Source organism: Dendrobates tinctorius, unplaced genomic scaffold (assembly GCF_039654945.1).
Source record: "Dendrobates tinctorius isolate UK_male_01 unplaced genomic scaffold, ASM3965494v1 ptg000063l, whole genome shotgun sequence".
Taxonomy (NCBI): Eukaryota; Metazoa; Chordata; class Amphibia; order Anura; family Dendrobatidae; genus Dendrobates; species Dendrobates tinctorius.
In genome coordinates this window covers 16,689,975-16,715,448 of record NW_027361731.1, presented here as the reverse complement: position 1 = coordinate 16,715,448, position 25,474 = coordinate 16,689,975, and the positions used below count along the sequence as shown (strand labels likewise).

Genomic DNA, 25,474 nt, shown 5'->3' with positions numbered 1-25,474 from the left:
AGGGGTTAACTAATGGGACAGTTTTATAGGGCAGGTCTTTATGGACGCGGCGATACCTAATATGTGTACTTTTATTGTTTTTTTTTATTTCCAAAAAATGGATTTATTGGGGGAATATTTTTTTTTTCTAATTTATTTGGCGATTTTTTAAAAATTATTTTAACACTTTTTTTTTTTTTAAACTTTATTACATTGTCCCAGGTGGGACATCACTGTCCTGTGAAAGATCGCTGATCTGTCACATCACAGATCACTGTGATAGATCAGCGATCTGTCACAGGCACTGCTGCAGACTTTCTCATGCCTGTGCTTTGCAGGCACTGAGGAAGCCAGCTCCCTGCAGGCCCTCGAAGGCCCCACGTCGCCATCTTGGATTCGGGGGCCTGCAGGGAAGAAGCCCCCCCCGTGACCACCCCTGACACATTGTGCCGGGTGTCAGCTGTGATAATCAGCTGACACCCGACTGCGCTGATCGCACTAGATGTACTATCCCGTCCATGGGCATAGGGGCCCAGGTCCCATGGGCGGGATAGTACGTCTGGTGTCACGAAGGGGTTAAAGAAAGACACTTCTCAAATTAGTAATGAATCCCAACAGAAAAAGGAAGCCTATAGCCAAAAAAGTAAAATTGAATGATCTTTATTAACACAAATCTAAGACAGAATTAAATTAAAAATGGAGATATAAGTACAACAGACTACTGTCTGATAAGGTAATACACCCAAGTCTGACTAATCTAGTGTCATCATGTAGAGCCTATCCATAAACTCTAATACTTCCAAGTACAAAACCTTTGCAAAAATATTCAACTACTATTTGAGCACATGCAATCAAATCTGGGGAGCAAGTTATATAACAGCAGAATATTACAGCACTTATTACTCAAAAAGCCAATATATGTGCAATGCAAAGCATAAATTACCGGACTTATGTGACTTACAGCTATAAGAGATCTTAGACATGCAGATGAAGATGGACCTCACAAGGATTAGTAGATAAAGTGCATTGTGCCGATGTATATCACGTGTCATAAAGACTACTAGAGTAATGAAAGGAACGTCATTTGTCTTTAAGGAGTAACCATATCAGATATAGCAGCATATGAATGTACAGCCAGTGAGACCAGCAAGGAGATCAAATGTATAAAGGCCAGTATATGTGCAAGACTGAAATTACTGATGCAGATCACAACAGTAAGGGATCTCTAGTTGTAAAACATAAAAAACGGAATATATGTCTCCAGAAAGGGCATTGTATTGGTATATATATAGTGTCATAAAGACTACAATAATCATATAAACACCATTTGCACGTATCTCAAGAAGGAATATCCCTAAAAGATAGCAGCAGGTAGAGAAGTGGTCAGTGAAATCAGCAAAGAGATCAAAAAGATGACATGTGTGCACAACAAAATGCAGAGTATTACCCCCTTCCCAGGCTATACACATCAACCCACAGCTGTCAGCTTTCCCTCTGCTGGTTATGAAAATTAAGCCCATGCAATTTTTTCTGAAAAATAATCATGTAATTAAATACATGTACAGTAAACTGCACACGCATTGTACTAATTATAAATGTGACTGACATCTTTACATCTATCTATTCTATGTATACAGCTGTGATCAAATATTAATATCCTAGGAAGCTCCATGGGTATTACCCCCTTATAAGGTTATAAATATCTGCCCCCACCTGTCCGTTTTCCCTCTGCTGGTTAATAATTTGTTGGGGGGACCCCATGCCAATTTTTTTCAGAAAATAAATTAGGTAAGGAATAAATAAAATACATGTAGAGAAAGCTGCACACACACTGTACTAATTCTATATGTGTATATGTGACTGACATCTTTATATCTATTCTATTCTGTAGGGTCACGCTGTGATTTTTACTGTACGCGGCAGATGAATTGCCGGCTTTTCGAAGGACATAGGTGTGTAAAAATCAGGCAGCAGTCACATGGTCCGAGTGACATGCGATTTTTTCCCACACCCATTGATTTGCATTGATGAATGTCGTCCGAGTTACTAGGACAGTTGCAGCATGCTCATAGAATAACACTGATCGAAGTGCGGTCTGATTTTTTTATCAGATTGCACTTGTCCATTTTCCTCGCAGATGAGTATAAGCCCTTAAGGTGACTATAATGTGATTTTTTATTCTTAATTTTACACTCTATGTAGACAGCGGGGGCTGAATACAATCTCAATATTGTCCCCAGCTCCCGTTGATCACAGGCAGAGCAGAGGACAATGATGGGAGCTGTCCTCAACATCCGGCGCCTGGGATCAGTGCAAACAGTACCTGTCAGGATTCAAACCTAGCAGCTCTTGTGCACCAGTCAGCAGCTCTTCCTTCTGAGCTATTCAGCTCTCTGGACAGTTCTGTGCTTATCAAAATACTTGAACCTATATTGTTGCTGATGACTTCTCCCTGAGTTTCCTGTTGGTTACTGTAGAAACGTGCGCCAACCGGGGGTGGTCGCTACAGCACACTCTATACTCCCGATACAGTCCCCGTTCCTTTCCTCGATGAGCGAAAAGACTGGAGTCCAGAGCCAGGAATGCTTCTCTCACAAACGGTTTATTCTTTTCCAGAACACAGCAACCTTTCGGACAGCTTCCATACACCTGCCTGGGTACCTGTTACACGTCTCCTTCCCTCCTCAGCTTTCCCGATGCAACATCATTTCATCCTGTTTCACTGCACCTGCCTTAGGCCACCGGCACAGTACTACAGTACCTACTCGGCCCATCCACCCGCTGCCACACCTACTTCTCTTCAGTGCCCAGCTCTCCAACAATTTGGTACCCCAGGTTCTCCTTTTTTCAGCTGTCTTCCAGGGGCCACCCCCTTCTCTGAGCTCTCTCGGTCTGGGAAAACCCTTTTTATCCTCTGAACCTGGAAATCCCCCACTTGCTCCGCCCACCTTCCAGATTGTTCTCAGACCTTCCCTGGTGTTATGTCTCCCACTAGTAGCTGGATTCTGAACTCTAATGTTCCTATCTCCTGTTCTGAACATCAGTACCTGTACATTTATAACAATATGAGACATACTAATACAGTTACAGAGATGCATGTCCCATAACCCATATACATATTAACTATTTACAGTCAGACCAGTCCACGTCTTAGTCCACCCTTCTACATACCTCCTTCCTATGACCATTGTCGTCCATGACAATCCCGTACATTTCCCCTTTTTGGTGTAACCCCTTTTACCGTTCTTTGTCTTGTATGACAGGTTGCCGAGCAGAGTCTGGAGCAATTCAGCTCTTCACAGGGTGCTGGGCAGAGCCTGGAGCACCTAAGCTCCGAGTAGCTGAAGGCTACCCGCAGGCACTTGCGCCTATGTGACAATTCCCACACTTCTACTGGGGTAAATCAACCCGGACACACATTGGGCTCAACGGGAGGTCTCCCCTTCTTTTCTTTCATGGGGGTACTACACCTTTACAGACTGGCAATCCGTATCTTTCAATTTAGGGGTGGAACAACCAAGGCTGCAGTGGAGCCTACCAGGCCTGTTTCCCCTTCTCCCCCTTAGGGTATTTCCCACCAATGACATAATATGTGAACTTCATCCTGGCTCTCCTTTGCTTCTCATTGATGAAAGGCTTTTTTCTAGCTTTACATGACCTGAGCCCTGCCTCTAGGAGCCTGTTACAAACTGTCCTTGCCGTGCACTTCACCCCAGCTGCCATTTGCCATTCCTTTTGTAGGTCACTTGATGTCATCCTGCGGTTGCTGAGTGACATTCGAAGAAGATGATGGTCATCCCGGTCAGTGGAGAGTCGTTTTCGCCCTCTGACAGTCTGTAGCTTTGTTGTCCCCAATGTCTGCTGCTTGACCTTGTTGAAATGGACTGCCATCTTAGAAATTTTAAGGATGGAGGAAACATGATGCTCACTGTATCCTTCAGCCAGTAAAGCCAGAATTGAGCCCTTCTTTTCCTCACTCAAGCCTTTTCTTTTCAACTCTTTTGGCATGGTTAAAAGCAATTTTTTTTATTCCTATTACTTCTTGGACGTTACTAGGACTTGTTTTGGCATCCAGGTTGTCCTATTGCAAGAGGATTGTGAACACCACAGTAGGGTTTTTTTATGCTTTCCTTCGTTAAATAATATTTTGTTCAGGTGATCACCTAAGCAGAAGCACATTAAGTAGAATGAGGTGTACTCTGGTTGGACTTCAACAGACACTGGGATGGAATGGCTGTCAGACATGTAGAGAAGCTGACTTTTATAAAACTGTGCAGTGGGCTCTTAATTTTTGCTAGAGCTGTAAATCAGGCTGGGGGAGCATATATCAGACTGGGGATATATAACCGACTGGAGGAGGATATACCAGGCTAGAGGGACATATACAAGGATGGCGAAGCATACACAAGGATGGAGGCGCATATACCAGGATGCAGGATCATATACCAGACGGGGGAGCATATATCAGACTGGGGGAGCATATAATAGGCTGGGGGACCAGGCTAGTGGACCATATACCAGGCTGGGGGAGCATATACTAGAATAGGATAGGGGAGCATATACGAGGCTGAGGGAGCATATACCAGGAAGCAGAACCATATACCAGGCTTGAGGAGCATATACTGTACCATGCTGGAGGAGCGAGGAAAAAAGGAGAATGACGGCACTCCAGGAATAATGAAAAAAATATATATTTTATTGTGGCAAATTAAGCCATATTAAAATCAAGTTGCCTGACGCGTTTTGAGTGCCTGGTGTGCACTCTTGGTCATAGGATACATAAAACTGGTACAGCCACAATGACATACACATAAATCAACCAATGAAAAAACACACAATCATGAAAAACACATGTGCAATAGACAAAGTGAGAACGCACGTGAAAGGCAAATTAATGGGTTAAATCGCATGTAGAACAGACCAATGGATGTAGAGCAGTTCATTCATGAACAAAAATAAAAATAAATTAAATCGCATGTATAACAACTCAATAAAAATATAATGAATCATTTTTAAAGTTCATACCCAGGGGGAATCTGATATTGAGTTTCAGAATCCAAAAAAAAAAAAAAAACTTCTTGCATAAAAGGCATTTTCTTGTTTGACACCTTCATGTGCAGGATTTAACACTTTTTCAGAAGCAAAAAATCTGCAAAATGTAAAAATGCAAAACTGCCACGGTGAAAGTTCACAAATGTTTGACAATACCAGAGTAACAAGCATTTTGGCCAGAAACATAAGAGATTGAGAAAAAACAAAAAACACACAATCATGGAAAATGCATGTGCAAAAACAAAAAATGAAAAAGCATCTGAGAGACAGATTAATGGGTTAAATCACATATAAAACAGATCAATGGATGTTTAACGGTTTATTCATGAACAAAAATAAATTAGATCACATGTATAACCACTTAATAAATATAAAATAAATCATTTTTGGAGTTCATACCCAGGGGGAATCTGGTATTGAGTTTCAGAATCCAAAAAGCTTCCCGCATGAAAAGCATTTTTTCTTTGTCACCTCCACGTGCAGGATATAACACTTTTTCAAAAGCAAAAAATCTAAAAGATGCAGAATTTCCATGGTGAAAGTTCACAAAGAGGTTTTTCCTCCTCCATTAAGACCCATTATCTCAAGTATAGGTTCCCTCAATGAAAATCTCATTTCTTGGGTGGACAGCCATTTGCAACCTTTAGTGTTAAGAATCCCTGGTTATCTGAAAAATTCCACTTCTGTTTTAATGGCGTTTGATAGTATACAGTGGGAAAAAATGTTGTTGTTTTTTCACATGCGACGTTGTCAACCTTTCCTCTTCTATCCCCCGCAACCTTGCTTTACAAGCTATCAACCATCATTTAAATTGTTTCAGTAATTACTCTGTGGAACTTAAATCCTTTTTGATCGATGCACTTAGGCTAGTTTCACACTAGCGTATTTTCCACGCAGTGCTCGGTGCTGCTAAGCCCCGCCCCCTGCCAGCTCCCTGCCCGCCCCATCCGGTCATCGCCGCCTACTATCGCACACGGCTGCATGCGATCTGCGCACCCTATCTTTAGCATAGGGTGCGCAGACTATGCGCTGGTAGGATTTTTGCGTGTGCTGCGCACTTTTGAAGGTGCGCCGGTGTGCGCCGAACGCACCATGTTGCATTTTGGCGCGCTCGGCGCACCTTCAAAAGTGCGCAGCGCACGCTAAAATCCTACTAGCGCACGGCCAGCGCATGGTCTGTGCACCCTATGCCAAAGATAGGGTGCGCAGATGGTATGCAGCTGTGTGCGATAGTAGGAGGAGATGACCGGATGGGGTGGGCAGGGAGCCGGCAGGGGACAGGGCTTAGCGGCACCGAGCGCTGCGTGGAAAATACGCTAGTGTGAAACTAGTCTTACATATTTGCTCAAACATAATTTTTTTATGTTTAATAGTAAGTTTTTTTTTGCAAATCCTTGGTGCCCCGATGGGCTTAAAATTCTCCCCTTCTCTGGCGATACTATACATGGCATGGTGGGAAGAAAAATATAATTTTTCTGATGTTAATAATTTTTCTCCCCATATCCACTGCATTCTCTTGGTCCAGTCCGGAACTTACCTCTTCATAAAAGCTTATCAGAAAATGATTTATTTATATTTATTAAGTGGTTATACATGCGATCTAATTGACTTTTGTTCATGAATAAACCGTTAAACATCCATTGATCTGTTTTATATGTGATTTAACCCATTAATCTGTCTCTCAGATGCTTTTTCATTTTTTGTTTTTGCACATGCATTTTCCATGATTGTGTGTTTTTTGTTTTTTCTCAGTCTCTTATGTTTCTGGCCAAAATGCTTGTTACTCTGGTATTGTCAAACATTTGTGAACTTTCACCATGGCAGTTTTGCATTTTTACATTTTGCAGATTTTTTGCTTCTGAAAAAGTGTTAAATCCTGCACATGAAGGTGTCAAACAAGAAAATGCCTTTTATGCAAGAAGTTTTTTTTTTTTTTGATTCTGAAACTCAATATCAGATTCCCCCTGGGTATGAACTTTAAAAATGATTAATTGTATTTTTATTGAGTTGTTATACATGCGATTTAATTTATTTTTGTTCATGAATGAACTGCTATACATCCATTGGTCTGCTCTACATGCGATTTAACCCATTCATTTGCCTTTCACATGCGTTCTCACTTTGTCTATTGCACATGTGTTTTTCATGATTGTGTGTTTTTTCATTGGTTAAGTTTTGTGTATGTCATTGTGGCTGTACCAGTTTTATGTATCCTATGACCAAGAGTGCACACCAGGCACTCAAAACGCGTCAGGCAACTTGATTTTAATATGGCTTAATTTGCCACAATAAAATATATATTTTTTTCATTATTCCTGGAGTGCCGTCATTCTCCTTTTTTCCTGATTTCGCTATGCTAACTAGCTTGGACGTGCACCCTCCACATGTGAATTGGCTCGTCTAATTTGGATTCATCTCGTGGCAGCTCCAAGTCCTCCCTCCATGCACCATGCTGGAGGAGCATATACTAGAATGGGGGAGCATATGCCAGACTGGGAAGCATATAATAGGTTGGGGGACCAGGATTGGTGAACGCATGAAAGACTGGGGACAAGGATGGGGGGATAATTTACCAGGCTGGAGGAGCATATACCAGGGTGGGGGAGCATACACTAGAATGGGGGAGCATATAATAGGGTGGAGGAGGATATGCTGGGCTAAGGGAGCATATACCAGGGTGGAGGAGGATATACCAGGGTTTAGGATCATACACCAGACTAGAGGAGCATATACCTTGCTGGGGGAGCATATGCTGGGCTATGGGAGCACATACCAGGATGGAGGAGCATATACCAGGGTGGGGAAGCATACACCAGGGTGCAGGAGCATACACCAGGCTGGAGGAGCATATATCACACTGGGGAAGCATATACCAGGCTAGGGGAGCATATACTAGTCTAGGGAGAATATACCACAATAGGGGAGCATATACCAGGCTGGGGGAGCATATACCAGGCTGGGGGAGCATATACCAGGATGGAGGAGCATATACCAGGGTGGAGAAGCATGCACCAGGGTGCAGGAGCATACACCAGGCTGGAGAAGCATATATCACACTGGGGAAGCATATACCAGGCTAGGGGAGCATATACTAGTCTAGGGAGAATATACCACAATAGGGGAGCCTATACCAGGCTGGGGGAGCATATACTAGGCTGGAGAAGGATATACCAGGCAAGGGGAGCATATACCAGGCTAGGGGAGTATATACAAGGATGTGAGACCATATATCAGGACCAGCTACTGAACTCATTCTACGCCCGGGTTGTGAGCATTGTTACTGGTACATTTTTGTGCTATGTTAAAGGGAATTCACCACCAGAAATAACATTGTTGACCTGCAAATATGTAGTCAATATGCAGGTTAATGGTGTAACTATGCTGCCTGATCCCCGCACGCAGCCAAATGCAGAGGGGGGAAAATGATCTTTATTCTTGCATTCTGTCATGCATAACAGAGTGCGCCGAATCAATATACAACCCTGGCACAATAACACCACTAAAAAGCTTCGGCAAGCGTCCAGAATTGCAGAACGACGCTGGAAGAAAACGCATTCGTAAGATGACTTCACTGCACTCAAACAAGCAACACTTGCATTCAAATCAGCTCTCACCTCTGCTAAACAGGCCTTCTTTACATCCCTTGTATCTTCCTTATCCCACAACCCCAAACAGTTGTTCAATACTTTTAACTCCCTCCTCCGCCCACCACTGCCCCCTCCGACTTCCCTAATCTCTGCCGAGGACTTTGCAGCACACTTCAAAAACAAGTTAGACCAAACACGGCAAGTCTTTATTGCCCAACCACCACAACCCCTTTGTATACCAGACCAATGCCCAAACCCCATAACCTCCTTATCTAACATCACTGAAGGGGAGCTTGCTCATCTTCTCTCCAAATCACACCTCACCACTTGTGCGCTTGACCCAATCCCATCCCACCTCCTCCCCAACATCACCACCACTCTTATACCATCCCTAACCCACCTCTTCAACCTATCACTAACCTCTGGTACCTTCCCTTCTGCTTTCAAACATACCACAATCACGCCTATCCTTAAAAAGCCAACCCTCGATCCAACAGCCACGTCCAGCTATCGCCCAATATCGCTGCTCCCATTCGCTTCTAAACTCCTGGAGCAGCATGTCCACGCTGAACTTTCCTCCCACCTCTCATCTAACTTGCTCTTTGACAATCTACAATCTGGCTTCCGCCCCCATCATTCCACTGAGACAGCCCTGACCAAAATTACCAACGACCTACATACAGCCAAAGCTAACGGACAATACTCTATACTCCTGCTTCTAGACCTGTCTTCTGCTTTCGACACAGTTGACCACTGCCTCCTACTACAGATCCTCTCCTCCTTTGGCAACAAAGTCCTCGCCCTATCCTAGATCTCCTCATACCTTTCCAACCACACATTCAGCATCTCCCACTCCCACACTACCTCCTCATCCCACCCTCTCTCTGTTGGAGTCCCCCAAGGCTCTGTTCTAGGACCCCTACTCTTCTTAATCTACACACTTGGCCTGGGGCAACTCATAAAGTCCCACGGATTCCAGTACCACCTTTATGCCGATGATACTCAGATCTACCTCTATGGCCCAGACATCACCTCTCTGCCCTCCAGAATCCCAGAGTGTCTATCAGCCATATCCTCCTTCTTCTCCTCTCACTTCCTCAAACTCAATGTGGACAAATCTGAACTGATCATCTTTCCCCCATCTCACAGATCTTCCTTTCCCAACCTTTCTATAATAATTTACAACATCACGCTTTCCCCCGTACCAGAGGTCCGCTGCCTCGGAGTAAACCTTGACTCTGCCCTGTCCTTCAAACCGCACATCCAAGCTCTCTCCACCTCCTGTCGCCTCCAGCTCAAAAATATTTCCAGAATCCGTCCCTTCCTCAACCCTCATTCTACTAAAATGCTTGTGCATGCCCTCATCATCTCCCGCCTCAACTATTGCAACATCCTTTTCTGTGGCCTCCCTGCTAACACCCTTGTACCTCTCCAGTCCATCCTCAACTCTGCCACCCGACTAATTCATCTCTCTCCTCGCTACTCTTCCGCTTCTCCCCTCTACAAATCTCTTCACTGGCTCCCACTCCCTCAGCGTATTCAATTCAAATTACTAATACTGACCTACAAGGCCATCTACAACCTGTCTCCTCCATACATCTCTAAACTAATCTCCCGATACCTTCCCTCACGTAATCTCCGGTCCTCCCAAGACCTCCTTCTCTCCTCCACACTTATTCGCTCTTCACCCAACCGCCTCCAAGACTTCTCCCGAATAGCCCCCATCCTGTGGAATTCCCTGCCCCAACATGTCCGGCTATCAACCACACACGGATCCTTCAGACGGAACCTGAAAACCCATCTCTTCAGGAAAGCTTACCGCCTGCAATGATCCCCACTGCCTCCTCACCACTACTGGAGCTACTGCCTCACCATCACTGGAGCTGCTGCAACCCCCCCTACCTACTGTCTCCTTCCCCACCATCCTGTAGCATGTAAGCCCGAAAGGGCAGGGTCCTCTCTCCCCTCTATATCAGTCTGTGATTGTTAGTTTGTTTACTGTAAGTGATATCTGTAATTTGTATGTAACCCCTTCTCATGTACAGCACCATGGAATCAATGGTGCTATATAAATAAATAATAATAATAATAATAATAATAATAATAATAATAATAATTCTTAGCAGTATGGTCATTTCAAAAAAGTTTGCTCATTTCTGCATCAGGATACGTCTTTATTCTTCCCAAGTGAACTCATCCAACAAACACATCACATAAAGTAGGGTATCAATAATCAGTTGTGTAGAGAAGGTATAGAGAAACACCTTTGTACATAGAAGAACTTCATATGCTGCCATGTCACGTCTCACCATGACTACTCTGTAATGTTCTTGTACTGGCATGCTCCTGCACTGTCACTTTTCTAACCAGCCTTCCCAATATAGTCCATGGCTGCGCTGGTGGAGATGCTGCACTAAATTCACAGGGTCACTTAGTTCATTGTGTAAGGGTATGTTTCCATAGTCAGGATTCCTCCAGGATTTGCTGCGGATTGGACTCTGCATACAGCCGCAGCGTGCAATCCGCAGCGTCCAGCTGTTACAGCATAGTGGAGGGGATTTTATGAAATCCCGTCTCCACTACGCAAGCGCGGCCCTGCGTAACCGGACATGCGGCGCATCTTTATAGACTGCAGCATGTCTATTTATCTTGCGGAGACGCTCAGTCTCCGCAAGATAAATAACGCAGTCTATGAATAGGATGCAGTGATTCCACATGGTTCAATGAACACATGCGAAATCACCGAGTACAAAAGCCGGCAGCGCTTTGGGCAGAGCCGGGTTTCCACTGCGTCCAAAGCGCTGCATATCCGAACCGTGGACACATACCCTTAAAGTCAAATAAGCCACAGTTAAGTTGTTACCCGGTTTTGAGTAGATTATTACCGGACCCTACTCCTAAGGCTTTGTGCCCACGTATGCAGAAAATTTCTGCTTAAAAACCGGACTCCTTCCCAGAAAGCGCACGTTTTATTTCTGCGCGTTTTTAGTGGAAAAACACGTGTTTTTGATGCGTTTTTTTCCGCGTGTCTTCTGACTCATAGAAAATAGCTAAAAACGCGGATTTTCCCGCAAAATTAATGAGCATGCTGCATTTTTTACCGCTAAGCTTTTTTTGAGTGGAAAAAAACGCATCAAATTGCACAAAAAGTGTGGAATTGATTTAAAATGAATGGGATGCTTCTTGTATGTGTTTTTGAAGCGTTTTGACAGGGATAAACGCTTCAAAAATGCTTAAAAAATGCTTACGTGGGCACACAGCCTAAATCCTTTCCTGATCTACCTAGATATTTTTTGTTGACCTCAAAACGGTTTGTCCTCTCACTTGACTGTCCTTCCAGGACCGGTACGGCCGGTAGAAATTCAACATATAATTACAGTAGACTCTGTGACTTCTCTGCATTTACTGGTCACTACTCACCTGGGTAGTCATATGTAGGAATCTCCTCTTTACACCGCTCATCACCTCTCACATATGTCTCTGTAGTATTAATATGGGTCAGATCTTCACCCTGAAACAAATATTGTAAAAGTCACAGACAGATGGAGAAGTCACATCTATGATCAGCTCTAATCCTGCCATCTCCACCGCTCTCATTACACAAGTATAAAACATATAATACTGGTGGATAAAACAAGACTGAGCACAAGACCTTCACAGCCGTCTACACATCATAGAGGAGATCTCATGACACCTTCTGTCCATCTACCTGATGATCCTGAGGAACATCGAGATCTTCTTGTTTACAGTCCTGTGGAAGAAGAGGACGGGGACATCTCTCGGGTGTTGTCCTCTTACTGGATAGATCTGGAGGAAACACAAACAGGGACTGAATTCATTCTTTACATACAGATAATTATAGGCCGTGTGTATTTAGTCCTGTCTATTACCTGGTGATGTGAGGGGCTGGGGAACCTCCATCATGACGTCTTTGTAAAGATCTTTGTGTCCTTCTAAATACTCCCACTCCTCCATGGAGAAATATACGGAGACATCCTAACACCGTATAGGAACCTGACGCATACAATGATACTGTCATACCCCAATCCCTTCTTAGCATTACTGTATAATGTCCCAGCATTCCCAGCAGTGTCACCTCTCCAGTCAGCAGCTCAATCATCGTGTAGGTTAGTTTTAGGATCTTCTGGTCATTGATGTCCTCATGTTTCAGGGGGTGAGGTGGAGGCCCTGTGATTGGGCTCAGGGGTCTTCCCCATCCCTCAGACAAAGGGTCCTGACAGCGCTCACCAGAGGTCTTCTTCACTACAGTGTAATCCTGGTTATGGAGAGACACATTAATAAATCTCAATACAAACATTTCCAGAGTCCTCACCCCTCTAGCCATGACATATCTGGAGAACTCTTGCAGAAGGTGCTATTGATTAGGAGAGGCTGCCATCTGCTGCCCAGTCCAAAATCAAGTGGAACCAAAGTATGCTGGAAGGGTTGCAGGGGTAGTGACCTTGTGTTCTTGACTGGATCAGGTAACCCACAGGAAAGACTTCCTTGTTCTAAAAGTCCTGCACGCCCATTCATGAGGATATTTGGCACCAGGTAAGGGAGCGGAGACACTGCTGAGAACAGCGTGGCAGGCCTCAGTGGGGAGTTTACGCCACCCAGATGTTGGTCACCATCTGGCAAGGTCTGGATTCTCCAGATGATATCCCCAAAAACAGCTTACACTCATCAGAGCCAGAAGATGCGTACAGTGCTGGTCAAGTCTCCGAGTCCCAACTATGCCTGTCAAGAGCTGATGCTCAGTCCTCTCTGCCTTGAGTATGAGAGACTTCCGCCGATGGTCAAGCTGAGAAGACCCTTGCAGAGACTGCGATAGGAGAGGCACTCCTGCGATTGAGGAGGAATGATGTGAGTGAGCAAGGCCGTCACTTCCAGCTATTATCAATGGTACCAGGATCAGCTGGGATTAGGAGTACAGGTTGGGAGGAGGCCGGTTGGTGCGTTAGAGGCTCAACGGGCTTTAATACACTATTTCAGGAAGAGACTTGCGGTCTAGTGGGAAAACCCGGTGACCCCTGCTAGAACCAGAATTTTGGGTGAGAACACAAGTGGTGACTCCCAAGACTGGGCGCACCATGTTTGTGAAAAGGACACTAGCATTAACTAGTGAAAGACTTTCTTGTTTAGTCTAAACCTGTTGTTATTCCCTCTACTGTTAAATTGCATAGCTACTAACACTAATTGTTTGAAAGTTACTGTTGTATATAAATAGCATTATGTCAACCCTTGTTTGTTTCCACCTCATGATCTCTGCTCGATGCATCCAGATACCCGCATTACTTTTGGCGTATTCGACAGGATGCAACATCAGATATAGAGATGGCGGACTAGTCTGTGAACCAAATCCGGCACGTGAAATATACACTTGATGGCTATGCTCAGCAACCTTCCCAAGTTCACAGTGAGCAGTGTCGCTGTGGGACTGGGCAAAGATGCTGAAAAGCATGCTACGCATGTATCCCTTGACTCCTTCCATTCATGCCGAGTTAACCCTCCTGACCCCTAATGGGGAGGCCAGTCAGACGGATATGTACCGCCCACCTAGGGATCGCGACACTGTGGAAAAGGTGATAAAAATCTTGGAGGATGTGCATGGGGACACCACGGACTTAAGGCACCTCAGCATGCGGTTGTTCTAGCGGGTCCAAGGGAAAAGTGAGGCCATAGCTTAGTATGTTAATGCATAGCATGAAGTGATGGCCCATATCACCAAAAAGACCCAAGATGGGAGCTGAGGGCTGGGTCCTTTGGACGAAGTGATGTGGGACCAACTCGTTGCTGGACTGAAGGATGCCTCTATGAAGCAGATTGTAATGCAGCCGCTTGGCAGGTATGTGCAGACTCCACTAGGGGGTGCTGGTGAGAGAAGAGAAGTCGCACCTGCAACACAGCAGCACAGTGCAGTTGCACAGCGCCACTAGGTTGCGATAGAGAATGGTCAAAACAAGCCAAGTTAGTAACGGTCAACAAGGGTTGTGTTTAAAGAGGAAAACAGAACTCATGGTCAAATACAAGTTGAAAGTCTTATCCAGATGGAAGCAGAAGTGCCAGAGACGTGAGACAGATAGCGATGTCAGAGTTGAACCCGAGTCATACACGGAGGGGAATACACCCCAGAATAACATTAAGTCAGGTACAGAGAACAGGTCAGACACAAGTAGGGAAGGCAGAGGCAATAGGAACACTGGGGTATAACTGGTCAGCTGCTCAAGCCAAGGACCAAAGCTATCACTGACATGGGCTTCCTGCAAGAGCACCAAGAAATAGCAACCTCTGAACCAAAGAGAGGCAGAAATAGTTAATCCCGCCATGACCAGGCTGTAAAAGGAAAAGCAGAAAGCAAAACCCGACCTGAGTCATGACAGTACACTCCTATCAAGGGGCCCCACCGGACTCCCAGGTTTCCCAGGATAGCGTGTGTGAAAGGCCCAGACCAATCGATTCACATGGACCAACCATGCCCGAACCCAGGACCGGTCCTCAGGACCGTAATGTTCCAATGAATAAGGTACTGAAGGGAACGACAGACCATGCGGGAATCCGCAATCCGTTCCACCTCAAATTCATTCTGGCCCTCCACTGACACCGGTGGTGGAGGAGAAGGAGATTTCCCCAAGGAAGAACCCAACGGTTTCAAAAGAGCCTTAAGGAACACATTAAGGATCAGGAGAGATGGAGGAAGGCGCAAGCGTAAGAACACCGGATTGACCACCTCCATAATCTCGCAATGGCCAATGAATTTAGACCCCGACAACCATACTTTTTCCCAACCCGGAATTTTGGCCCTACAGAACGTTTTTTTATCAGCAAAGAATTTATATTTCTTCTGAGCCCCACCAATATACCTCTGAATCTTCTGCCACACCTTCGCCAACCATTGCACCGTAAAATCAGCCCCAGGACATCCCGAATCAAGTCGGGAAAATTCCCCAAAATGAGTGTGAAACCCATCATTACAGAAGAAAGGGGAGGTGCCCGTGGACTGATTAATGCAGTTATTAAAAGCAAACTCAGTAATAAGCAAAGAGGCAAACCAGTCGTCCTGCCGAGCAGTGTCCAGGCGTCGCAAAATTTGTTCCTGAGACTGATTGGTCCTTTCTGTCTGACCATTGGTCTCAGGATAGTAAGCAGAAGAAAAGGCCAAACAGATACCCAATCTTTTACAGAAAGCCCTCCAGAACTTTGACACAAACTGTACCTCTCTGTCCGAAACCACATTCAAAAGCACACCATGTAACCACACCACATGTTCGACAAACAACTTAGCAAGCGTCTCAGCATTAGGTAAACCGGACAAGGGCACAAAATGCACCTGCTTACTAAACCTGTCCACCACCACCCAAATGACCATTTTACCATTAGAAGGAGGAAGATCGGTGATAAAATCCATGGACAGATGAGTCCATGGTCTATCAGGAATTGGCAATGGCACCAATTTCCCGGCCAGTCGATTATGCGGGTTTTTAGCATGGGCACATACAAAACAGGATGACACAAACTTCACCACATCTGAGGCCATGGAGGACCACCAAAACAACCTAGCGATTGTTCTACGGGTGGCCGCAATCCCAGGGTGCCCACTCAGAACAGAATCATAAAATTCCTGGAGCACCCTGAGATGAAGTTGAACAGGCACGAAGAGCTTATCCACAGGCATAGACAGAGGAGCAAGAGATTGGGCCTCACAAATCTCCAGCTCCAACATCGAGGGAACACCAGCCACACCACCACACCACACTGAAGAATGGAGGAAGGAGGTTCAGGAGGTGACATCGGGTCCAGGCTACGAGACAAGGCATCGGCCTTAATGTTTTTAGAACCTGGCCAAAAGGTGATAGAGAACTGAAACCGAGAGAAAAAACAGTGACTAACCCGTCTTGGAGTCAGTCTTTTGAATGACTCAATAAAAGCCAGATTCTTATGGTCTATAATTACAGTGATTCTATGGACCGCCTTCATTCTTCAAAAACCAATTTAATGGCCAACAATTCTCGGTTCTCCACATCGTAATTCCTTTCTTTAACTTGATTAGAGTGGCAGGTCCCTGGGACAACACCGCCCACACCCCCACTTCTGAGGCATCCACCTCTACAATAAACGGTTCAGACGGATCTGGTTGAATCAAAATCGGGGTGGACATGAAACATCTTTTCAACGCCAAGGAGGCCGCTACAGCAGGAGCCGGCCAATTCTTAACATCAGACCCCTTCTGAGTTAAATCTGTGAGGGGTTTGACAATTTAAGAAAAGACCCATATAAATTTTCGATAATAATTCGCAAATGCCAAGAAACGCTGGAGATCCTTAAGATATTTAGATTGCACTCAATCAACAATGGCCTGAAACTTTCTAGGGGGTCAATACAAAACCCCTCAGCAGACAAGATAAACCCCAGAAAAGACAATTCGTGAACAACAAATAAACATTTCTCAGATTTATCAAAAAGACAGTTCTCCCAGAGCCTCTGGAGAAATGTACAAAAATGACTAATGTGATCCTGCTCATCCCCCGAGTATACCAGAATATTATCGAGATAGACTACCATAAAGGGCCCAATGAAGTCAGAGAAGACATGGTTGATAAAAATTCTGGAAAACTGCTGGCGCATTAGTCAGACCGAAAGGCATAAACAAATTCTCAAACAGCCCCTCAGAGGTGAGAAAAGCAGTTTTCCACTCATCAACCTCGCGTATACGGATAAGATTGTATGCCCCCCAAAGGTCTAATTTAGAAAACCACTTGGCCCCAGACAATTGGTTGTACAAATCAGGGATGAGCGGAAGAGGTTACGTGTTCCTCACAGTAATCTAATTTAGCTCTCGGAAATCGAGGCATAGGCGCAGGCCACCATCTTTTTTTTTTTTAACAAAGCAGAACCCTGTCGTTACAGGGGACACATATGCCCTTTACGAAGACTCTGAGATGTATTCTTTCATGGCAGATCTCTCAGGACCAGATAAATTGCATAAACGGGCCTTGGACAATTTAGCATCAGAAACCATGTCTGTAGTATAATCAAATGGATAGTGTGGTGGTAAAGACTCAGCCTCTTTTTCCAAGAACACATCCTCAAAGTCCTTCAGGTACTCCGGAATACACTCCAGACCGACAGATGTCACAGACATAGTAATAAGGCAACATTTGGAACAATTAGGTCCCCACTTTACAGTATCCCAGGACCCCCAGTCAATAACCGGGTTATAAAGTTACAACCAAGGAAAACCTAACACCAGTCCGGCTGGGAGATTGTCCAGGACAAAGCATGACATACGCTCCTGGTGTAAGGCCCCCATCTTGAGGGTAAACTCCTCAGTAATGAAATTAACCCTGTTCTTAGTGAGGGGTGTAGAATCAATAGCCACAATTTTAATGTGAGTCTGCAACCTAACTGTCCCTAACTTACAGGTGGCCAACAATTTAGAGTCAATCAGGTTCATGGAAGACCCACAGTCCACAAAAGCCGAAGTAGCAGTAGCACAGTCCATAACACCAAGTTCCACTTTTAACAGTACTTTAAGAGATGAGGAAAAAGGTACCTGTGAGTCTGAGCAACCTCCCCGGTAGTTACTCAGACTTAGGCATTTCCCAGCACCTTGGGAGTCGGAGGGCAGGAGGGACAGTCCTTCTTCCAATATCCTGGATCACCGCAGTAAAACTAAAGCTTGCCCACTCGCCAACGTCTCCTCTCCTTTTTCTTGCAGGTAATGGCTCCCACTTCCATGGGCTCCGCAGGTGGTATGCGCTCTGGCATACCAGGAAGGAAAAGAGCCTCTCGTTGCATGACTCTTCTATCCCGTAACCTCTGATCCATGCGGACAACCTGAGTCATGGCCTCTTCCAAAGAGCTAGGAGGAGGGTGAAGAGCTAGAGCATCCTTTAAGTGATCTGACAGTCCCCTCCGGAACTGGCACCTGAGAGCCGAGTCGTTCCAGGACACCTCTCGGGACCATCGCCGGAACTCCAAGCAGTACCACTCGGCTGAGAGCTTACCCTGAAAGTGCCCCATAATAGTGTCCTCTGCCAGCCTAACTTGGTCCGGTTCATCATAAATCAGTCCCAGAGCATCAAAGAACCCATCCACAGACATTCTTTCAGGGGCGGTAGGGGGTAAGGAAAAAGCCCAAGACTGTGGACCCTCCCTATGTAAAGACATAACTATCCACACCCACTGACTCTTATCCCCCGAAGATAGGGGTTTACGGGAAAATAGCAGTTTACACCATCCCTGACTGTGCAGAATTTTTCCTTCTCACCAGAGAAGGTATCAGGTAGTCAGGGCCGGCGTTAGAGGCAGTCAGACCAGACAGCTGCCTAGGGCTCCTGCTCCCCCAGGGGCCCCCAGCTAGTGGCACATCATGCAGCCGCTATGGGGTCCCTGTGAAGCAGGGGGGCCCGTCTGCCCCCAGCGCCAACTCCCCCCGTCGCCACATTGAACTATACAGGCGACTGCCGGTACAGTTCAAAAAAATGATGGAGGAGAGCGTCAGCCGATGCTCCCTCTCCCATCATTCCCCACTCTGCCTCTGACACAGCGGGTGCGTGATGACGTCATTGCGCTCTCACTGTGTGCAAGGCAGAGCAGGAGACAAGAGCCGGGAGCAGCGCAAGCACGAGGAGAAGGTGAGGAGAGGTTTTTTTTTTAAAATGCAGCAGTGAGTACTGGACTGGGGAACCATTCTGGGGGGGCTGTGTTGTATACCAAGGGACTGTGCTGGGGAGGCTGTCCTGTATATCATGGGGCCATGCTGGGGGGTGCTGTATACCATGGGGTTGTGCTGGGGGGTTGCTGTATATCATGGGGCTGTGCTGTATATCATGGTGCTGTGCTGGGGGCTGTGCTGTATACCATGGGGCTGTGCTGGGGGAGGGGTGCTGTACACCATGGGGCAGTAGTATACCATGGGGCTGTGCTGTATATCATGGTGCTGTGCTGGGGGAGTGAGCTGTATAGCATGGGGCTGTGCTGGGGGAGGGGTGCTGTATACCATGGGGCTGTGCTGGGGGGTGCTGTACACCATGGTTCTGTGCTGGGAGAAGGTGCTGTATACCATGGTGCTGTGCTGGGGGGCTGTGCTGTATACCATGGGGCTGTGCTGTGGGGGCTGTGCTGTATACCATGGGGTTGTGCTGGAGGGGTGCTGTATACCATGAGGCTGTGCCGGGGGGGCTGTACTGTATACCATGGTGCTGTGCTTGGGGGGTTCTGCCGGGGGGAAGCTGTGCTGTATATCATGGTGCTGTGCTGGGGTAGGTGCTGTATACCATGGGGCTGTGCTGGGGGTTGTGCTGTATACCATGGTGCTGTGCTGGGGGGGCTCTGCTGGGGGAAGCTGTGCTGTATATCATGGTGCTGTTCTGTATACCATGGGGCTGTGCTGGGGGGCTGTTCTGTATACCATGGGGCTGTGCTGGGAGGGGGTGCTGTATACCATGGGGCTGTGCTGTGGGGACTGTGCTGTATACCATGGGGCTGTGCTGGGGGGTGCTGTATACCTTGGGACTGTGCTGGGGGTGCTGTATACTATGGGGATGTGCTGTGGGGTGCTGTATACCATGGTGCTGTGCTGGGGGGGCTCTGCTGGGGGAAGCTGTGCTGTATATCATGGTGCTGTGCTGTATACCATGGGGCTGTGCTGGGGGGCTGTTCTGTATACCATGGGGCTGTGCTGGGAGGGGGTGCTGTATACCATGGGGCTGTGCTGTGGGGACTGTGCTGTATACCATGGGGCTGTGCTGGGGGGTGCTGTATACCTTGGGACTGTGCTGGGGGGTGCTGTATACTATGTGGCTGTGCTGTGGGGTGCTGTATACCATGGTGCTGTGCTGGGAGGGTGTGCTGTATACCATGGGGCTGTGCTGTATACCATGGTGCTGTGCTGGGGGGCTCTGTTGGGGAAGCTTTGCTGTATATCATGATACTGTGCTGTGGGTGCTGCTATATACCATGGGGCTGTGCTGGGGGGTTGTGCTGTACACCATGGTGCTGTGCTGGGGGGGCTGTGCTGTATACCATGGTGCTGTTCTGGGGGGGCTGTGCTGCATACCATGGTGCTGTGCTGGAGGAGGGAAGGCTGTGCTGTATACCATGTGGGGCTGTGCTGTATACCATGGTGCTGTGCTGGGGGAGGGGGGGCTGTGCTGTATACCATGTAGGGCTGTGCTTTATACCATGTGGTGCTGTACTGTATACCATGTGGTGCTGTACTGTATACCATGTGGGGCTGTGCTGTATGCCATGTGGGCTGTGCTATATACCATGTGGGGCTGTGCTGTATACCATGTGGGGCTGTGCTGTATACCATGTGGGCTGTGCTATATACTGTGGGGGGTACATTATGCATTAAATATATGGGGGAGGCTGTGTTATTATATAATATGGCGGGCTACATTATATTCTATGGGGAGGTGGACTATATTATATTCTATTTGGGACTACATTATATTCTATGGGGGGCTGTATTATATTTATTATATTCTATGGAGGTGATTACATCATACTCTGAGGGGGCTACATTATACTATATGAGGAGGCTACCTTGCATTCTATGGGGGGCTGCATTATATTCTATGGCAGGGCTAGATTATATTGTATGGGGGCTGCATTCTACTTTATGAGGGGGCTACATTATATTATATTAGGGCTGCATTATACAGTACTATATGAGGAGGGCTACATTGTATTTTATGGAGGGGCTACATTATACTATATAAGGGGCTGCATTATATTCTATGGGGGGCTGCATTATACTCTATGAGGGGGCTGCCATATATTCTATGGAGGGGCTGCATTATATTCTATGTGGGGTTACATTAGATTCTGTGGGGTGGCTGCATTATGCTCTAAGGGGTGGCTGCATTATACTATAAGAGGGGGGCTGCATTATATTCTACTGTATGGATGGTTACATTATATTGTATGGCGGGGATGCATTATACTCTGCGGGGTGGCTGCATTATGCTCTGTGGGGTGACTGCATTTACTTTATGTGGGCTGCATTATGCTGTATGGAGCACTATGGGGAACACATTATACTATGTGAAGAACTATGGGGTACATTATACTATGAGAAATGAATTGTACTACATGGTTGACTGGTCGTGTATTATACTATATGGAGGACCGAGCAGTGTATTTTAATATATGGAGGACTAGGAGGAGTGTATTATACTATATGGAGGACTATGAGGAGTGTATTTTACTATATGGAGGACTACGAGGAGTGTATTATACTATATGGAGGACTATGGGGAGTGTATTATACTATATGGAGGACAGAGGAGTGTATTATACTATATGGAGGACTATGGTGCACATTATATTATATGGAGGACTATGGGGCGTAAACTGTAGATGTGCTGCTGATAACATGATACTGTATGGTGATCTGTTAGTGATCCGTTAGTGATTGTTCTGTCCCCATCATTCTTTCTCAGACGGTAGAAAGAGGCCGGGAAACCAGTGTTGAACGACTTCAATATTGTCGATCACACTCATTTAGCGGCCTGAACTCAGGGCATGTAAATACAGTCGAAATGCTTCTGTGTGATGTGCAATATGTTAGCATTTGGGGCCCCATTTTAAACTTTGCCTAGGGCCCCACTTTGCCTAAAACCGGCCCTGCAGGTAGTTTAACAGATGGTTCAGGAGGGTGCAGAGAAATATCAGTCACCTCAATCAATTTACTGACAGAGGACGCACCCCAGACTATCTTAACTGTCTCCACAACCTCACTCTGCACCTGCTTCTGAGAAGTAGCCAAGGTCCTATGCTCCACGGATAATGCCTGCATCATCTGTGTCAGGTTAGTCATTTGGTCAGCCAAGGAATGCAGCGAATCCATGACCAGAAGGGAAAAAAAAGTGCAAACTTTTTAAATGTAGGGTCAGTGGTAATGTAATGAAGCTACTTTGCAGGTATGTGCAGACTCTACTAGGGGGTGTTGGTGAGAGAAGAGAAGTCGTCCCTGCAGCACAGTGCAGATGCACAGCGCCACTAAGTGGCAATAGAGAGTGGTCAAAACGAGCCAAGTCAGTGATGGTCAGTAAGGGTAGTGTTTAAAGGGGAAAATAGAACTTTTGGTCAAATACAAGCCGAGGGTCTTAACTATACAGAAGCAGAAGTACCAGAGACGCGAGACAGAGAGCGATGTCAGAGATGAAGCCGAGTCATACACGGAGGGGAATACACACTAATACAGGTACAGAGAACAGGTCAGACACAAGTACGGGAAGGCAGAGGCAGAAAGAACACTGGGGTATAACGGGTCAGCTGCTCAAGCCAAGGACCAAAGCTATCACTGACAAGGGCTTCCTGCAAGAGCACCAAGAAATAGCCACCTCCAAACCAAAGGGAGGCAGAAATAGTTATCCCTGCCATGACCAGGCCGGAAAAGGAAAAGCAGAAAGCAAACCAGACCTAGGTCGTGACACAGATCTTAAATGAGCACCCATGCCTGAATTCCGGTCTGGGCTTTCATGAGGTCAGGGCCAAAGTTAGAGATTCAGAGAGAGAGGCTCCAGTTCTCACCCTCGCGGTCTTGAGTCATGAAGGGATCACGTCTGAGTCAACACATACTAAGTCCGACTGGGTACAGGAGATATGGGAAGAGATTTGGGACATTCAAGGTGAGCTGTGCAGCATCAAGGGGACCCTTTCTGCTAATCCTCTAGCTGATCACAAGACCTCACGTGAGGGGAGGTCAGAGCGATAAAATCACTACTTTCAGAACATGTCATGCTGTGTACTTAGCCCATAGAACGCAAGCGAGTGTTGAACCAGTGGTGGAAGGGGAAACATTTCAAGAGACTGTCCGAATCGAGAAAGGAGATGGTGTGCCCATTAAACTAATGCACCGCACGGTCGTAGAGCATACCATGGGATTTCGAGCCTTAGAGGGAGAAGAGAATTCTGAGGATATTGTCTCTGAGAGACCCATTATCTGGGCTGAATTCAATGGGCAACGCATTCACTGCTTGATGGACACGGAGGCATATTTCCAGAAGTTGCTTGCTAAAGAAAAGAAAACAGTATCCGACTGGTGGCGGCTAATCAACTGCCTATCCCAGGAGCAGGAGTAGTGTGGATGTCTGTCCGGGTGTGCAGGAACGATCTTGGCTGAAAAGGAATAGTGTTGACAAAGGGGTCCGGAGGCGGAGGACTCACTGAAACCCTGGGCATGAATTTGCTAAAAGAAGTGGGACAATTCTTAACTGAGGGCCCAGTTTAAAACAATTGGACCCGTGCAACACATGACCCAGCAAGTAAGAAGGTGTTCCAGCAACTAGTGCGACTCAGCAAAATTCAGAAGTTTCCTGCTGCCTCCCAGTATCTCGGTGAAGTACTGATAACACCAGAATCCACAGTGACACTGTCAGTGGGACAGACTGTACTCACTATGCCGTTACTGGCAAGAAGTGGCCCAAGTTTGCACAATGCTGGAAGATCTCCTTAGAGCTGAAGCTATAGGACTGACATCTGTGGGAAGAGACCCATGGACCTTTGCAGTGTCGCTTGATAGTCAGGAAAACCGAAGTAAACTACTGGCTGGACTTCACCTCTTGGGACAGATGGAGTCCAACCTCACAGAGTTAGATAAGTTGTGCAGGTTGAACAGTTATTACAGCGATATCAAGAGGTGTTTGCACAGCATCAAGATGACTTAGGGTGCATCCATGCTATTCCTCATGCGAGCCCTACAATTACCACTGCTCTCATTCAAGAGAGGTATCGGCACGTACCACCTCAGATGTACAAGGAGGTGAAAGAACTGTTGGCCCACATGAACCGCGAGAGCCGGAATCCCTGGGCGGCCCCCATTGTGTTAGTTCGGAAAAAGGATGGTACCCTGCATGAGTTTCTACATGGACTACAGGAGACTGAATAAGTGTACTCCTAACCCTTGCCCAGAATTGAGGAGTCCCTATCTGCGTTAGGAAAAGCCAAATATTTTTCCTCACTTGATTTAGCCAGTGGCTACTGGCAAGTCATTGTGGCTGAGAAGAACTGCCAGAAAACAGCATTTATCCTCCCTATTGGCCTGTTCGAGTACAACCTGATGCCTTTCGGACTGACGAATGCACAAGGTACCTTTCAGCGGTTTATGGAAAAATGCTTGGCAGGCCTGAACTTTGAAGCCACTTTGGTCTATCTGGATGACATAATCATTTATTCTGCCACGTTTGAAGAGCATCTTCACTGGCTGGAGTGGCTTAGTAAAGTGGCCCACGCCTACCGACCTGAGAGAACTGTGAGCATTCCTAGTACTGGCCGGCTACTACTGCAGGTTCATAAGGGACTTCGCCAAGATTGCGTAACCACTCAACGAGTTGTTGCGGGGCATGCCTGAGGGAGCCAAATGGCAATCCATTCAATGGGGTACATGACAAAAGGACTCATTTCAGGCATTGACAGATGCCCCAATGTTGGCATACCCTGACTTCTCACAGCCCTTCGTGCTGTACACCAATGGAAGCCTATAAGGACTGGGGGCACTATTGGCAGAGTTACAACAAGGAAGAGAGCAGGTGATTACTTATGCCAGAAGGTCACAGAGAGACAGAGAAAAATCCGGACAATTACAATTTGTTCAAACTGAAGTTGCTGGCGCTGGAATGGCTGAGTATTTGTTGGGGTTAGAAATACAAGTGTAGACGGATAACAACCCTCTGGCCTGCCTAGAAAACGAGAAGCTGGGAGCACTAGAACAGTGTTGGGTTGCAAGGCTGTCTAAATACCATTACAAGATTTCCTAGCAATCCCAGAATACGCACGCAGACCACTTGTCCCGAATCACCCAAGCTGGACTGAAGACAGACATAGATGAAGAGCTTGAGGGTGAT

General features: G+C 46.3%; 2 protein-coding genes across 6 annotated transcripts in view; one reads left to right on the top strand and one right to left on the bottom strand.

Annotated features, from left to right (window-relative positions):
* Positions 1-25,474, top strand: part of LOC141094243 (uncharacterized) — a 1,213,871-nt gene that overhangs the window by 133,321 nt on the left and 1,055,076 nt on the right. The gene's annotated exons all lie outside the window — the stretch shown is intronic.
* Positions 1-25,474, bottom strand: part of LOC141094226 (uncharacterized) — a 754,752-nt gene that overhangs the window by 531,851 nt on the left and 197,427 nt on the right. For 3 of the 5 annotated variants that reach the window (XM_073580033.1, XM_073580031.1, XM_073580032.1), the window contains exon 6: positions 12,039-12,129. The exons of 1 other annotated variant lie outside the window; for it this stretch is intronic. In XM_073580033.1, the coding sequence (XP_073436134.1) occupies positions 12,039-12,129 (91 nt within the window). Of the gene's footprint in view, positions 1-12,038; positions 12,130-12,327; positions 12,426-12,508; positions 12,633-12,714; positions 12,895-25,474 lie in introns of all 5 variants that reach the window. One more of the 5 variants, XM_073580036.1, reaches the window with a different exon arrangement.